This window comes from Ictidomys tridecemlineatus, chromosome 1 (assembly GCF_052094955.1).
Source record: "Ictidomys tridecemlineatus isolate mIctTri1 chromosome 1, mIctTri1.hap1, whole genome shotgun sequence".
Taxonomy (NCBI): Eukaryota; Metazoa; Chordata; class Mammalia; order Rodentia; family Sciuridae; genus Ictidomys; species Ictidomys tridecemlineatus.
This window is the reverse complement of record NC_135477.1, coordinates 6,768,060-6,785,005: the sequence shown is the minus strand read 5'-3', so window position 1 is coordinate 6,785,005 and position 16,946 is coordinate 6,768,060. Positions and strand designations below refer to the sequence as shown.

Genomic DNA, 16,946 nt, shown 5'->3' with positions numbered 1-16,946 from the left:
GCCTTTGACTCAGGCTTTGACTACCACAAAGAGCCCTGTGGGGAGAGGGTGGGTGCCTGGGTGGAGTCTCATGCACTATCCCTGGTCCTGCCCTGAGCTGGAGCCACTGAATGTCAGAGGGGCAAAGGCTGCTATGAAACCCTTCACCTGTTCTTACTCCTTTAACAGATGAGGAAACTGAGGCTCAGAGGGGACAGTGAGTTGTCCTTAGCCACACTTGGGAGATGATAGGCCAGAGAAAACTCTAGTAATGCCTTCCAAATTAGTTCCTTCTACATTGTTGCAATAGAATATCTGAGGCAGGCTTACTTTTCTATAAGAAAAGAGGTTTATTTAGCTCAGTTTGGGAGCCTCAATGACATACTATTGGCATCAGCTAGGCTCTGGTAAGGACCTCTTAATATCTTGGCAGGAGCATGTTCAGGACCACGAGGAGGTCACATGGAAGGAAGCTAGAGAGATCAGGATTCCATAATCCCTTCCAAGGCCATGCCCACAATTGGCCTAAGGACCACCCACTAGGCCCCAATTTTAAAGGCCCTAAGACCACCCACTAGGGATCAGGCTGTCAACAAGGAATCTTTGAGGAAAACTCATTATCTCAATCACAGCCTTTACTCAGAGCAGCCTGAGGCTGGTGGTGGAGAGAGCCCTGTTCAGACCAGGGGAGCAAGCCTCCCCACAAAGCCTCCAGGACAAATTCACTCTTAAAACTAAGTTTCAGGTTTCAAAATCAATAAGCTGAGTGGGTAACTTGATTGTTGTTTCTCCCCCAATCAATTCAGAAGCCAGTGATAAATCTCGGGAGATGACTTCAAATAAGAGAAAGCCAGGGATCCCCATAAGAGGACTTGCGTTAGACAAAGGCAGACAGTGACCAAGCATAGCAACTAGAAACCGGAGCCCGAGTCTCCGGCACAGCAGCTGGGAGCCCAGGGCCTTGCCCAGCAGGCTGGCAACCATTCAGTCAGAATCAGAAGATGGTGGCATTGGAGCAGGGGATGTGGCTCAAGCGGTAGGGCGCTCGCCTGGCATGCGTGCGGCCCGGGTTTGATCCTCAGCACCACATACCAACAAAGATGTTGTGTCTGCCGAAAGTTGAAAAATAAATATTGGAATTCTCTCTCTCTCTCTCTCTCTCAAAATAAAAAAAGAGGATGGTGGCAGAGTCTTTTCAAGATGAGAGGCCACTGGCCAGGGCAGTGTCATTGGCATTTGAGGAGGGCCTTTGTACTTTTGGTTGGAAAGTCCGCAGTCAGCCTGCTGGAGCCCCCATGGCCACCTGTCGGAGTGGGAGGAGGCAGCAGCGGGAGGGTGAGCGTGGGCTGGGCTTGCAGCACGCTGTGAACACATTCTGTGGAGTTTGGGTTTCCTCTTCTCTCATTCTCAGGGCCTTGCCTCGCCTGCTCTCCTCGGTAGGAATTTGCAGCCCGGGCAGCGCCCTCTGGAGGAGGGAGGCTGGTCTGTCTTACCAACAGCTGAGCCTCTTTCAAGTCGCTGCCCAGGAGTGGGGTGCAGAGAACAACCACCCGTGGGGCTGCAGTAGGCAAGAAGTGGTGTTGTCACTACCAGCATTTTCCAGATAAGGCAGCTGAGGTACAGCAGATGAAGTGACAAGCCCGAGGGCCAGCAAAAGAGGCACAGTGGAGACGGGAGCTCCAATCAAGGCCTGGCTCCTCGTCCCACGCCATTTCTGGTGATTTCTCAAGTGCTACCCCCACTCTTCCTGAAATTCTCCCGTGGGGATGGCCTGTGGTGACCCCAGGGCTGATTTTCCAGCAGAGCCTGTGCATGGGTATCTTCTCTCCAGATGAACAATTCTGGGGGTTGGGGTTCAGTGCTACCTGTGGGGAATCGTGTAGCCCTGAGCCTCGGTTACCTCATCTGTAAATCCCTCAACAGGATTTACCATCCCCTCTGGAGCAGATGGCCCCTTGTCCCGCTGCTTAAACGTGACAATGCTGCCCAGAAATGATGAGTGACCCCCCCCCGTCCCTTCAGCTGCTCATAGTTACCAGCCTTGGGGGTGAAGCAAGGGGGCCTGGCCCTGGCTACTGCAGGCCCTCCCTCTATTGCCCCCGCCCAGCAGATGGTCAGGCAGGCAGAAAGCCTCCTACATGCTCATCTTAGGACAGAAGTGGGGCCAGGAGAGCCAGCAAGAGCTCATGGGTTCACCTCCCATTCCAGCGTGACTGGCAACAGCTTCTCCTCTCTGGAAATGAATATACTGGGCACTTTGCATTCTCTCTCTTGAGTTTTGACTTTTTAGATTATAGATTTCTTATAATATGTATTGTTTCTAACAGAAAAGCATAAAAGAAACCATAAACCACCTGGAGCCTGGCCACTGTCCCAGTGGGCATTTCCTCCAGCCAGTCGTCCATACTCTGTCCAGTGCAGCAGGGGTTTTCATACTTTTTCAAGGTCGAGAAGCCTGCTCAAAAGGTGGGCACACACCATGTCCCATCAATGGACCTTACATCAGGTGTATCTATGCGCTGGCCTGGCTTGGGGACTGCAGAGGGGTAAGGCCCCAATGCCAAAGCAGAGGGTGGAGCTGCTACCCTGTGAGTCCTAGAGTCTGTGCGGGGGCGGTGTCCCAGTCTAAGCAAACTGTGAGGTTCAGAAGATGGCCTGGGGGAGGCTCTAGGGTAGGGAGTGGGGCAGCCATAGATGGGCTGAGCTAAGCTGGAGTAAGGTGAGTGTTGTGTTATAGAGAGTGACCACACCTGTCCTCAAGGCTGCCGACACCTTGAATCTCCTAAGCTTGGTTACCTGGTCTGAGAGGCCAGGCAGAGGACTGGGTGCCCACACTGGGCTGAGCAGCAGAGGCCTGAGCCCTACAAGCCGTTGATGAGAGCAGAGGCCCTCAGCTAGAAGCCCAGCCTGTGCATTCCTGGGCTACCCTGCTGGACAGAGGCAGACTGGCCACACAGGGTGCTGCAGAGTCCAGGCCAGGTCAGACTGGAGGCTCCATGGTGGCAAGGCCCAATGCACATTGCTGGCACCCCTGCCTCTCAGCAAGGTTGGAACTACCGAGGGCTGTCTCCCTCTACCCGCCCAGCTCTGTGGCTCCTGGCTGGACTTGTCTACCTCCAAACATGCACACACACTGCTCTGGTGCTAGCCCACCAGAGAGCCTGCAGCCCTGCTCCACTAATTCTCCCAGAGTGGTCCTGCACTGGGACCCCTCCTTGGCTGTGTGACAGATCCCAACTCTGAAGCGTGGAGGGAAGAGAAGGGAACACTCCATGCCCCTAATAGCATGGAGCTAATGCTCCGTAGCAGAGGGAAGGAGGGCCTACCCGTTCTCCACACCCAAAAGAAACTACACAGCTGTGCCCAGGCAGTTGGGTATGAACCAGGAAGCTTTATTTACACAGTAAAAGTAACAAGCAAATTCCTGAGACTAGAGCGGCTCTAGTGCAAGACAGTTATGGCCTGCGCAGGGAGGACAGGCTGCGGTGGGTGGCGGTGGGGGACAGACCCAGCACCCTCTGCACACTGTGGCCTTGCCCCAGCAGGGGCCTGGCCCAGCAATCCACTGGTTGCCACACTTCCTGAAGCTCTGCAACACCAACACCGCAGGGCTGGTCGGGAAAAAGCACAACCCTAGCACAGACCAGATGCTACCTGTCACCCGAGCCCCGGACATCGCCCTCTCGTACTGACATCACAATTCATTTGCCAACAAGACTATGCTAGAAGGTCAGACTATCCTACCTAGGCTACAAGAGCTCCATTCCGATCTGTAATTTTTTCAAAAGACATCTCTAAAGAGGCATGGATTCCTCTGGCTGGCACCATGGAAGGGATGTGACTGCAGCATGGCTGAGGTGGGGGTGTTACTCCATGGCCTGGACAAGGTAGTTGGGCTCCAGGGCTCCCCGAGCCCCAGCACCTGGCTGGGTGGCACCATCCCAGGTGGTGATGTCACAGGTGGTCGTGGTTCAGCTGACCACCCCTGGCCACAGAGCACATGTGCCTTTAACCTTCGGCGGGAATGGGCGCAGGATCCTGGGGTGTGCGGACTGCTATGGAAGCTTGTCGGGACAGGCAGTGCCCTGAATGCACCTCAGCCACATCCGAGCGTGGAAAATCACCCTCCTCTGCATTAGGAGACCCTACTGGAAACTGGGGTTTGTTTTCTTTTTAATGTGGACTTTTCCTTTATTGAAATTTTCTTTCAGCATACAAATTCACAAAACTTTGCTGCTACAAAAATTTTGTTGAAAAGTAAGGCTTTCTGAGGATGAAAATCCGTATGTATGGTCAGGACAAGCTCCCTGGGGACCTGCATGCATCTGCCCATGGACTCTGGGCCAGGCTGCGGCCCATCACCTGCGAATAAGGCAAGAGGGTGTGCGGTCATGTAAACAGTGAGGCTGCAGCCCTGAGCCCAGGCCTGGTGCCCAGGCAGAAGGCAGCTCCTGTCAGTCCAGTGGCTTTCGCAGTGAGTGGGGTGTGCCACGTGACAGGAAGCCCCTCTTCTCACCAGCCTTGCTGGAGCCCAGCCCTGCTCGCATCCTTTGGGGCCTTCTGAGCAGGCAGGCAGCCGGGCACAGCCCACCTTCCAGGTCCTGCACTTCTTCTGCCTCTGTGTGGAGGCAGGAATCACACGCAGGCCTGATGAAGGTAAGGCTCCTGCTGCTGGCCGGGGCCACCATGCTGGTGGGAGGGACACCCACCACCCTTGAGGACAACCACAGGGGGGCCAGATAGAGCCTCCCAGGTAAGCCTCCCTCCCAACAGCTCCAAGATAGAGAGTCTGGGGCCAATGGAGTAGGGCACAGGAAAGGCCTTTGGGCTATGTAGCTGCTAAGAAAACAGGGGGGCACCTGGGTGGAGCCTGCTCTGCCCAATCATAGGCAACCACAATCCAACTGAAGGCCTTCCTTCAAGCAAGGACACCTGCCACCTCCTCCCCTAACTGCAGCTCACTGCTGCTATCATGAGCTGGGGCCAGGGGCTTTGGCAGGACAGAACAGTCAAGAGGGATGAGGAGACTGGAAAGGGCCAAACCCTATCCTGGGATAGGGTCATTTCTGCCTGGAAGTGCCCTGGAAGTGGCTTAGGGGGAGGTGGGAAGGATGAGGCTGTGACTCGGCAAATACCACTGCTTGCCTTTCTGCCATCAGGCCTAGGGTAGGGGCAGGCAGGATGTGAGGACAGGCCACCCCCCTACAGCCCTATGACACACACTTGCCACCAGGTGCCTCCTGTCCTGGCCCTAAGGAAAGACAGCTGGGAGCCATTCCTGACTTAGCATTGGCTGGCCCTTTGGGGAGGAAAAGAGTGGGAACCCTGCCTCTGCCTTCCACAGGAAGGGCGTGTTCCAGGGTGGCCACCGTTGGTATGGCCACTCCAGATACTAGAACTTCCCATCCTGGGCTTTCTGGGGACAGGAGGCTCTGGCATGTGCTCTCCTTGGTCTCTTGACAACTACCTACCACCTCTAGGGCTACTCTGAGAAGACAGGGCCTCAAGGCTGGCCGAATAGGGATCAGGCACGATGCCCTTGTCCACTGAGCCACGACTCTCTGGTTTGGCTTTCCAGCGCCTCCGGTAGGAGTGACAGTGAACCCAGCCCCCCCACACACACACACACTGCCCCACCCAGTGCCACCATTGCGCTGGCCAGCCTGAGACTGCCACAGGGCTCTGAGGGCCATTGGGGTAGGGGCTTCCTGCAAGCATCCTGTGGCTGATTTGATGCCAACTATACAACAGAATTTGAGCCACCACCCTTTGGATGTAAGTAAAAAGTGAAGGTTTAAACAAAGTTTCCCAAACAGGGTCTTTCTTTAGGAGAAAGGTGAGAACCATAGGACTCGACCTGCAGAAGTGAGGCGTTCGCTCATCCACGAAGATGAGCAAAGGCAAAGTGATTACAAAAGTGCCCGTGATCGTGTCGGTGAACTCGCGAGAACATGTCAGCTATTTTTAGCCTTATGGGAAAATGAGCCACTTGCTCACAAGCCAGCCCACTTGCTCTTGTCTGCGAAAGATGCCAAGTTTGCTAAAAGCCAGATTCCCAGAGTGCAGAGCCTGTGGGGTCTGCAAGGCAGGCTAGGAGCTGCCTGAGTGCAAATCCTTGGGGAGCAGTGCAGGGAGTGAGGAGCCACGAAGCAAGCGAAGCAAGCTGGGCCATGGCTGAGCCTGCCTTGGAGGGGCAGCACCCAGCCTGGGCTCCCACAGTGGACAGATGTCTTGAGGTGGGCAGTGCACATGGATTAAAGCCAGAGTGCCCATGAACACATGAGAATGTGCTAGAAATACTGCAGGGGTTCACAGACCCCCACCCCAGGCCCCACGGAATGGCCAGCTCGTAGCTCCTGACTCCTGAGGACACTTCTAAGAGGCCATGCTTGTGTCATGTACCACTGCACTCACCTGAATGAGGGAATGGGAGCCACGGGGAAGCCTGCCACTGCCAGCCCTGCCACGGCAGCCCCTGCGGCAGTGGAACGCAGGGAGGCTCTCCAGGCCGCAGGTGGGGTGAGTGGGTGTGTCTTCTGGCCAACAGATCCACCATCCCCATCCAACGTGGACGGCCTCTAACAAGCACCCAGAGTTGTTCCCTGGCCTTGAGCATGAACATGGCTTCCCTGCTCGGGGGCCATACCAGCCCCCACATGTGGGATTAAGGCCAAGCGGCTCTGGTGTTTCTACAGGAGGGGGTGTCTCCCGAACCTTCCCGGACCTGGGGCGGGGAGACCTGGGAGAGAAGGCACGGAATAAACTGAGTGAAAGAAGCTGTGGGCCAACTCCCAGAGTGAACCTGAGTGAGGCCAAGAAGGACCAGGACATGGCCCAACAGATCTTGGCCCCAGCCCACGCCTGGCTCCCAGCGTCCCCACCCAAGGGATGCAGCACGGGCCCAGCCCTGTCCAACGCCCCCCAAGAAACAAGGCGGAAAAGACCAAACCCAAAAGCTGCTCTGTGGGCTACAGCAGTTCCGTGGACCTGGTGGTTGACGTGCTCGACAGCTGGGGAGACTGACACGTCCCACTAGAGGCAGGGCCAGGTCACCTTCACAGAACGTGGGGAGGCGGTGGGCAATCTCCCTGGGACCCCACACCTCTCAGGAAGCTTTTGTCAGGCCCAGGAGCTGGGCTCCCCCTACGAATGTCCACCGAGCACCCAGAGGGGGGCCCATTGATTCTAAAGCACCCCCATCCTGGACCAGGGCCCAGGGCGCCCTCAGTTCTTCTCTATCTGCTCAATGTCCAACTCGCCATCCAGGGAGCAGAGGCTGTTCCTGGCAGCTCCGCGGTCCCTCCAGGCTGTGGCCAACTCCCCCTTTCTGTTGCAATCTTCATCCAGGGCACAGCCATCTGACTCCTCGCAAGACAGGTCCTCCTGGCAGGTGAGGTGATCGTCGAAGGAGTGGGGAGGAGGCTCAGGGACTGGGGTCCCAGCAGGGGTCCTGCCCCCTGGGCTGGAGGCTGAGGCGGAGAGCAGAGCGGACCAGGACCGGGTGCTGCTGACATGGAGGGTGAAGGGGCTCTGGGGGCTGCAGTCCTCCATCCCCGTACTCAGGCAGCTGAGGCTGCTGAAGGTCTGACAGTTCTGTGGAGGGGCAGACACACAGGTTACCGAAGGGCTACACCCCTCCTGGAACCCAGGATCACATACCCCAGAAGCTGGGCTAAAACCTAGCTGGCACTTGGTCTGCCAGGCTACAGCAAGACCACTGGATCCTGGACTCATTCATGAAGACACAGCCCTGGTCAGTGAACACTCTGTGCTAATCAGGAAATGCAAGATTCAGCTCTTTACCTATGTAACTGGGAAAAAGCAGAAACAAGATGGTACCCAGTTTCGCAGTGAAATAGGCACACTTATCACACTTCAGGTGTGGCCTCTCCAAAGGGGACCTGGCAGGAATGCACTTGAGTCCTTACCTGGCCACTTTACTTCAGTTGTCCCACCATACCTGGAACTGGTTCCAGGAACCCCTTCTCAATGCTCAAGTCCCTTATTAAATAATGTTGTATTTGTACAGAACCTGCACACATCCTCCCATGCTTAAAATCATCTCTAGATTACTTACAATGCTCATTGTATCGTAAATGCTGTGTAAATAGTTGTTCTACCGTATTGCTTAGGGAAAAATGACAAGAAGTTTGTACATGATCATTACAGATGTGAATATTTAAAACATATTTTTGATCCAAGGTTGATTGAATCTGAGGAAGCAGAACCCATAGATACAGAGAGGTGACTGAACTAGGATTTTAATCTTAAGACAACTACTTAAAACATGTGCAAAGACTCAGCAACAGTGCTTGGATATTGAAGCCAAGGCCTTGAGCACCTAGGAGCACGCTCTGCCACTGAGCCACACCCTCAGGCCTGACACGAATGCTTTTAGTCACTGCAAAATGAAAAAGAGAGTCATCCAAATCCCCTGCAAGGATGGTCAAGTAAAGTATGCATTTTCAGACAGGAATCACTGTACAGCCGCCACACCAGACAGGGCAGGAGGGAACTTACTGACACACAGCCATGCTCATGGTGACAGGCCTATGTGACACAGCAACCTTACCAGGTCACACTGCTGCACATAGGGGCTGGAATCCCACCACCCAGCTCCCATGGTCTATAGGGTGAGATAGGACCTTGACAGGATGAGCTGCTGTTATCAGAACCATCCAGGCATCTGGTTCTCGAGTTCTAGGCCCTGCCTGGAGGTGGAGATGCAGCATCTCTGGACAGCAAGGGCCCTCTTGGCCTTACACAGGCACTGGGGCGGGGGTAAGCCACTTATCTGCTAGAGGAAGAGGGCCAGGCTCCAGGCTGCTTCTGCTCACCAGCTCATCTGAAAGACATGCGTGACAGTCCTTGCCTGTGTTGCAGGGCTCTTGGAGGTCTCAGAGAGGAAGTGTGGCTGCCCAAGAGCTTCCCTGCCACCAATACTGCCTCTGTGTGGGGTCAGCCTGAGGCCTGCCAGAGCAGTGGGTGCAGCCCGAGCATGAACTGAAGGGACAGGCCTGAGACTGCACAAGTGAGTACAGTTAAACACTGGCTTTCTTCTCCCTAGGGACAGATGCTTGGTCCAGCAGGAGAAAGGACAGAGGTGTAGCAGTGAAAAACATCCCCAGCTTAGCCCCAGATATTCCCAACAGGACCCACAGCCACAAGTCCCTTAGATGGAGTGCCACAGAATAGCTATGCACACAGGTAAAGGAGAGGAACTGCAGGCTTTGGTATCTTCGTTGTACCCAGGGACTTGGAGTACCTGTCACTTCTTGTGCTACACACATGCCAATGCCAAGAGTACAGACCTGGCTCAAGGGCCCTGGTCCTTTTAAAGTCCAGTGTTTGTGTGTTTCTTTGAAATCAAGATGACCACCAGCTGTCACAGCAAACAAGCTGCTGGAGCATCTTGGCAGATAGAGAATAAAAGGCACTCCCCCTGGAGGAAGGCAGCTGCGCCTGCGGGGCTGCTCGGTGCTCCAGGAAGCTCAGAGGAAATAAGTCGGATGAGTTCACTTCTCTTGGAATCTTTCGATAAATGGGAAAGGTAAAAGAAGAGGTTCTGGGGGCTCAGCACTGGATCTAGGAGAGAGGGGCTGGGTTGCCAGCTGCAAGCCCCTGGAAACTGATGCAGCCTCCGTGTGCAAAGCACATTCATTCTCCTCCACAGTGACACTTCCAGATCAAGTAAACCTGATACCTGGCAGAGCAGAGGCTTCACACGCCTGTGAAAGAAGGATCTCTCTTGGCCAGCCTGAGCAGGACAGGGCCCAGCCTGAAAAGTCTCAACCCACGTGACCTTGGCCTTGCTGAGCCAAGCTGCCTGGCTGGAGGAAGCCCTGGAGTAGGGCCAGGATCAGTCAAGGGCACAGGAGCCCAGGGAGCCAGACCTGCTCTTTCCCATCCCAGGCTGAGCAAGAATAAACATCAACAATATCCAGTCCAGGCCCGAGTGTCTTCGGTGACCTGCTATGGGTGACACAGCTCTGACACCACCATGGGTCTCACCATGTCTTTTCAGCGTGCAGATGCCTAAACACACGCCCTGTTCTCCACAAGATGGAATGTAGACAAGGCAGGCCGTGGGCAAACCTGACAGAGATAGCTCCACCCTCCCCACCTCCTGCCTGTCTTGTCCAGCAACCCCTGAGAAGCAGCGGCACATCCTGACTTTATGCATGTGGTCTGAACATGTGTGTTCCACATCCTTACTTCAATGCCTCATCCTCATGCACAACATGAAGATGCAGGGCCTTGGGAGTGAGGGTCACAAGGGTGGCGCCCTCATGAGTGGGATCAAGACTCTGATAAAAGAGACGCATGGGAGCTCATGGGTCCCTCTGCCATCTGAGAGCATGGTACCTCCCTACACTTGTAGTCACAATCATGGATTTCCTGGCTTCTAGAACTAAAGGAAGAAATTTCCCTTGTTCTTCAGTTCCTTGCTCTCGTCTTGTTAGAGCAGCCTGAAACAACTAAGACCCATGTCAGTACTGGCCACAGCGCACAGGAGGGTGCTAGGGACCCCTTTTTGCTGGACCTGGAGAAGGCCGAGTTCAGACAGGCTGTTATAGATGCAGACTTCACCCCATATGGCACCCCGGCTTCAGACAAATCTCCCCAGCCTCTGAGCTATGGCCTGTCTGAATTCAGATACGGGTAGCCAAGGATATCCAGGGCCACCCTTGCCCTAGCTATCTGAAATAATGGGCCCTTTTTGCTCTGCAGCAGGATGAGAAGTCATAAGGTTAAGGTGGCAAGTCCTGTCACAAACATTATGGGACACATGCCTCCCCCCACACCAATATTCCTCAAAGGTAGCTGTCCCTCGGCCGCAAAGCCATGTGTCACCTTGAAAAATCTGTTGACACAAAGCTCAGCCATTACAGCCACACCAAGCTCCACCACTGGTTGCCCCACCTGGTAGCCTGTCCCACCAGTTAGGGAGGTATGTGACTGCCACAGTGGGACAGTGTACGTGCTGCCCAGAACCCCATTCCCAGGGAGACCACACCGACAGACACCAGAGCACACTCACACCCAGGTTTGCAGCCACCTGGGCCCACTACGTCCCCAGGCAGGGCCCACCCAGCCTCCCAAGAAGCTTAGCCTGTTCCCATGAAGCTGCATGAGCCTGATGGAGGCCCAGAGGCCTCAAAAATGTTTGGGGTAAGTTCAAAGTGCCACATGAACACATTCCAAGGTGAAATTGCTGCTCTGGGATAAAATGTCACTCACCTCCCAACCTCTGTTCTCTTGAGGCCCAGCCTGGCCCAGGAACAGGCCATCTACTAGGGCACATCTTGAGGCCCAGCTTGGCCCAGGAACAGGCCATCTACTAGGGCACAGGCCTGCCCAGATCTCAAAACCCAATGAGAACAGTCCGTGTGGCCTCAGATGAGTGGCCAGAGACCTTAACCCTGTTTTTTTGCAAAAGGCAGAAAACAGTAGCCTGCTGGAGGGGCAACTTTGGAACGAAGGCCCTGTGAGCTGATCTTTCCACTAGACCCACCAGAGCTTGACCTTAACCAGCCAGGACAGAAACCAGGGCCACTCCTGCTGCCCTAGCCTGGCTCTCCAGTTCAGCCTACCCAACTCCGCCTCCTCTGGGCTTCCCAATCCTTCTCTGGGGAACTTTTTTGAGCAGATACTTGTTGTACAATACCCCTTCTGCTCCTGGCTGGGCCCTAGGACAGACAGAGGTGTCCTGGGCCTTATTTCCAGGTGCAAGTTGAACCCGCTTCTTAGGAAACACATTAGCTCAGCAGATACTTGGCTCTCTGTTGCAGCTGGTACAGAGTCATCTGCCCTGCTGAGACTCGGGACCATGGAGCAGGCATGTCAGTGGGACTCTAGAAGGACCTTCTGAGCTGCAAAAGCATGTTTCCTAAGTAGGGACCCAGAGGGGCAAGGTCTGGGTGGGGCAGGGAAGAACAGCAGAGCTCCTTCAGGGAATGATGGCTGGGTGCCAAGAGGCTCCCAAACCTAAGATTCTCATCTTTATACACAGGATCAGGTGTCCAAGGGCAAGGGCAGGCTGGCTGGTCAGTGACATGTCTGAGCATGCAGCACAGCTCCCCCTGGGTTTTGGTTTCACGTGGAGGGCTGGAGGAGGAGGACAGGGAGCATAAATTCTATCAGAAGCAGGACTGTCATCCCTAGCTGCTTCCAGAGTTTGTTTTGGAAACAAAGCAAATGAGTGGTAAGTCAGGGGCTGCTGGATCCCCTCATCCACAGAAGCTCCAACTCACTAGGCCATGAGTGATGGTGCTGGGTCCACAGCTATCCCTTCCAGAAGTGTTCTGGGCTGGGAAGCCTAGGAGGTCTCCCTATAGGGGCAGTCCTGGTCCATGACCAGTCCGAGTGCACCTGCTGCCCTTCACTGTGGGCAGGATCACATCCCAGGTGCCAGCCACACTCCCAGGCACCAGGCTGAGGCCCACCTTCTGCTGTGCTCGCCTCTCTGCTTGGCTTCACCCTGTCCCGTGGGCACCCCTGCCACCCTTCTGGGCTTCTCCCCAGAGCCTCCCTCCCTCCACCTCTTGCCCAATAATCCCTGGCTCAGGCTCTGCTCCTAGGGACCCTGCCGCCTGCCGAAGGCAGCAGTCAAGGTGCTCCACGTGCTAATGTAAGGCCTGCATCTCCCCGCTTTCCAGTGCTACTGTTCTTTTGAGGACAGAATACTTAGCCCTTGGCAGAGACCGACCACTGGGCTCTGTCAGGAGTCCAGTTGTTCACACATGTTGCTGGGGACACCATTCTTTCGGAACAGTGCCCACGTGAGACTTCCTCTCGGCCTCTGTGACAGACGTGTCTCCCAGGCAAGTGCGTACTCCCCTCTCTCAGGCCAGGAGTGCCAGCCCCACTGCAGCGCTGCTCTTCAAGGCTGGCACATTCGCCACTCTTTTCAATCCATCTCTTTTCTTAATCCAACCTCAGGGACTATTTTTGTCATGTAGGTCTTAAGCAGGGCATCAACAGGCCCAGCCCACAAGGCAGGGTGGGAGCCTGGCCCTAGCTGGCCTTGCCATTGCCCTGCTGGACACTGCTGGGCCCGAGGCTCTGCCTGAGCACAGGCATTTCTTCCCCAAACAGACACACACACGAGAACAGAACTGTCCAAATGTCGAGAAAATATGATGGCCAACAGCCTGGAAATGTTCTCAGGCTCATCTGCGCTGGGCTGGCACGGAAACAGGCAAGACAGCGAGGCATGTGGTTTCCTGGGGTGTTTTTTCAAAAACTATCTCAGAAAAGAAAGAAAGGCATGTGCATACTTTTGGCCTATCTTTAACCCATCTTTGGTAAATCTGAATTTTTCAGGAAGGCTGTACTGTCCCACAGGAAGCTACCGTCCCCCACCCCCTGGGGCCAGAGGGTCAGGTGGCGGGCTTTGCTCCAAGGCTGCCTTCCCTGCCCCATGTGGGTCTGGTGTCAGGTGCTGGAGAGCACAGCAGCCCTTCTCCTGTGCTGTGGGCCCTGCCTTCTGGGCAGCTGACTTCACTACTTCCTGTGTTGGGAGGTCAGCTGTTTGCTAGAATCTGTGTTGGTGCCCACTCTTTATAAGGGGCAGCATGCTCAGCCCATCTCTGTGCAGTGTCATCTCTGGGCCCTGCTGAGCCTGGACTGCCTCCTCAGCCTCAGAAATGAGGGAAATACTGGCTGCAAAACCCAGATGGGGGAAGCCCTGTTACAAAGGCCTGAAGATAGGAAATAAAGTTCTGGGGGTTTGGAGGCCTCTTGGGCCTAGGCAGCACCATCACTTTGGCACTGAATATCCCAGGTTCTTCCAGATCACAGGTTCTAGAAGCAAATGGCCCACTGGGAACAATAAATACCTGCCAGGCAGAAGGTACTAGGGGGGAATCCCTGCCTTCCTTCTTTGCTTCCAGAATCAATTCTGCAGAGGCCATCACCTGTTCACCAAGCACCTGCCATGGGCGGAAAGACTGTGGCCACCCCTCCTAGATGCCAGACCAGTGGGGGACAGACTATAGAGAGACTGTCTCAACGTAGGCTGTTCAGGCTCATAGGGCAGGAACATTTGTCTCTTCTTACAGAAAAGGGAAAAGGCTCAGAAGAAGTAGTGAGGCTTGAAATCTCCAACATCACATCACCTCCGGGTATACAGGTCTAGGTAGCTCCAGAAGAGGGATGCCACCCTGAGAGTCACGCTGAGAGGAGACACCAGTTTGGGGTTCCCCTCCAGGACTCCCCCCACCCAGCCATCCTTGGCCTTGGCTGCCCCTGCTCTTTTGGCCCTCCTGGGCTGCTGTGATGCTCGGGTGCACCCTCCCTGCCGTGTTCTCTGGGCAGGAACCCTGCCTCTGGTAAGTCTAGAGGCCTTGTGTCCAGCTGGAGACAAGGACTATAAGGAAAATGACCCATGGCCTCAAGAGGCCAGGGTTGTCATTTTGGGGGATAAGCCATTCCCAGGCACAGGCACCCAACAACCTGGGCATCCAAAGACCAGACCAAGGACTAAAAGGCCAGGCCGCTACCTCCTGTGCCAGACCCAGGAGGGTACAGTTTGGGTTCCAGAAGACCCTCCACTGTCACCAGCCATCCCTGTTCTTCATAATAGGGACCTCAAAAAGCAAACTAGCTGGCTTAGACAGGTGTCAGAGGTCACTGGAGTGACACACGCTGGACCAAACCTTTGTGACAGGCCAGAGCCTGGCCCCACCCCAGCCACCTCACTGCCCTCCACGTGTGCTCTAGCACCTTCTCTGACACGTGAACTCCCCTCTTCGGCCAGCCCTGCCGGCAGCCCAGTCCATGTCCCCTTGTTCACTGGCAGACTCCTTCCCAACCTCCAAACCCAACTGCCCATCCTTCCCATTGGAAGCAGCCTCCAGGTCCCCATTAGGCATGTAAGGTGCCCACTGCCCAACTCAGGGACTTGTTCACAGCAGGGATCCTGTGGCCTGCACCCCAGGATGCTGTGCTAGTGCCCACCGTCAGGCCCAGAATGGCAGATGGCTCAGTCCAAGCACCAAGGGAGTGAGGCCCATGCCAAAGGCCTCCTGGAGTGTGGCGATTGTTTCTGCAGAGCGCATTCTGGCCGCAAACACACAGCACGGGGTTTGCGCAATCTCTTTGCTTGCCACTTGGTGTGAAGAGAATTCTTTGCCTAACAAAAATCAAAGGACCTTTCCAAAGCACACAGGGCTCTGGCAGGGGGCCAAAGCTAATGCTCCTGAGCCCACAGTTCTCAGGGTAGAACCGGTCAGCAGGACACGGATGGCTTCTGCAGTAGGGCTGGGGGCACAGAGGTGGTTCCAGCGCCCTCAGAGGGGATGGTGACCACTGGTTGGTGTTCAGCCACCTGGAGCTGGGTGTTCCACAAGCCACATAAAGAGGCAGGGCTGTTGAGAACTAGGGTCCCCTTGCCCCACTTCTGCAGCTCCACATCTCCATTCCAGATGCTGGCTTCCATGAAGGACATCGGAGAATGGGAATCCTTTGTGGAAAAGTGAGCAAATCACCACCTGGTTTAGTCAACTCAATTTTGCAGATAGGCAGACTGAGGACAAAGGAGAAGGACTTGTCTCAAATCTCACCGCTAGGAAATCAGATCTTTCAACTTCCTGGCCATGCTCAGGACAGCATGCAGCCCTCAGGCCGCAGACAGTAGTGGAAATGGTTGCACAGGCCTGGACTGCAATCCTAGCTTGCTAAGCTCGCTGGGACCCTGGCAGATCATTCAACTTCTAAGCCTTAGTTTCTCATTTGCACCAGGCTAATAAGATCCCCTCCAGGAAAGCCACAGTCTCACCTATAGGATTGTGAGGGAGACCACGTGTGAAGTGTGCTGCTGGCCTGAGCTCCCGCCTTCCCACTCACCACCTCCCCTCTACACAGGGCTCGGAGGGCACCCAGCAGCGCACAGCAAAGAGGTCCAGGAGCCTGGCTTTGGGTATAGAATCTAATCTCAACTGCCCTAGTTTCTAACAAAAACCTACTTTCAAGAGCAAGAAGACAGGCCATCAACACAAAAGATAAAATATCTAGGAATACATCTATAAGAACTCACAAAACTAATAAAAGAAAATCCTACAGAACAGCAAGGGAGGACTACACACACACACACACACACACACACACACACACACACACCCTGGGTAAAAGATGGGAAATTCTATCTGGAAAAGGAATGAATTCTGAAATCCAAGCCCATCCAAAAATGTCAACAGCACTTCCAACCCCAGTGGTCTTAAGACAAGTTGCTTTGTTTCAAGTTTTTAATAGAAAAATAAACAAGTGAGATTGGTCAGGAAAGTTCTATGAAGAACAATAAAGAAAGACTAACCCTAGAAGAGTAACCTATAACCATATAACATGTTAAAACCTATTATGAACACTCAATAGTTAAGTGTACATTAGTACTTGTGTACATAAAGAGGCTTATGAAATAAAAGAGAATGCGCTAAAACAGACCCAAATCACTTAATAAAAGCATAAAGGTGGACTATCAAAGAAGAGAGGAAAAGACAGAATTTTCAGTAGAAGGCAATGCCACAAATAGGTAGATAAAAAGGTTGGCTCCTTTTTTGGTCTTTATACCATTTACAGAATAAACTCCATACAGACCAAAGACCACAATAAAAAACCATAAAGGAACCAGAAGGCAACAGGAGAATTCCTTAAGTTCTTGGGGTAGAAAAGCCTGTTTAAAACTCAAAATCCAGAGCCATAAAAGAAATAATTAATAAATTTGATAAAAACATATACATGTCAAAAGATGCCAAAAGCACACTGGTGTAGTCACTGTGGAGAACAGCGGGGCAGGTTCTCAAAATGCTGAACACGGTTACCACGAGACCCAGCAATTCCACTCCTATGTGTGTGCCTGAGAGAAATGGAAACATATGCCCATTTGTACACAAACATTCCTGGCAGCACTATTCATATCAAAGGATAGAAAACCCCAAAGGCCATTACCAATTGGTGAGCAGATAAAT

General features: G+C 54.0%; 1 protein-coding gene across 2 annotated transcripts in view; it reads right to left on the bottom strand.

Moving 5' to 3' along the window:
• Positions 1–3,350: 3,350 nt before the first annotated feature.
• The window catches only part of Fam53b (family with sequence similarity 53 member B), a 112,606-nt gene continuing 99,010 nt past the window's right edge, over positions 3,351–16,946 (bottom strand). For both annotated transcript variants that reach the window (XM_078024584.1, XM_040273832.2), the window contains exon 4: positions 3,351–7,572. In XM_078024584.1, coding sequence (XP_077880710.1) covers positions 7,204–7,572 — 369 coding nt within the window. In that variant the 3' untranslated portion in view covers positions 3,351–7,203. The remainder of the gene's footprint in view (positions 7,573–16,946) is intronic.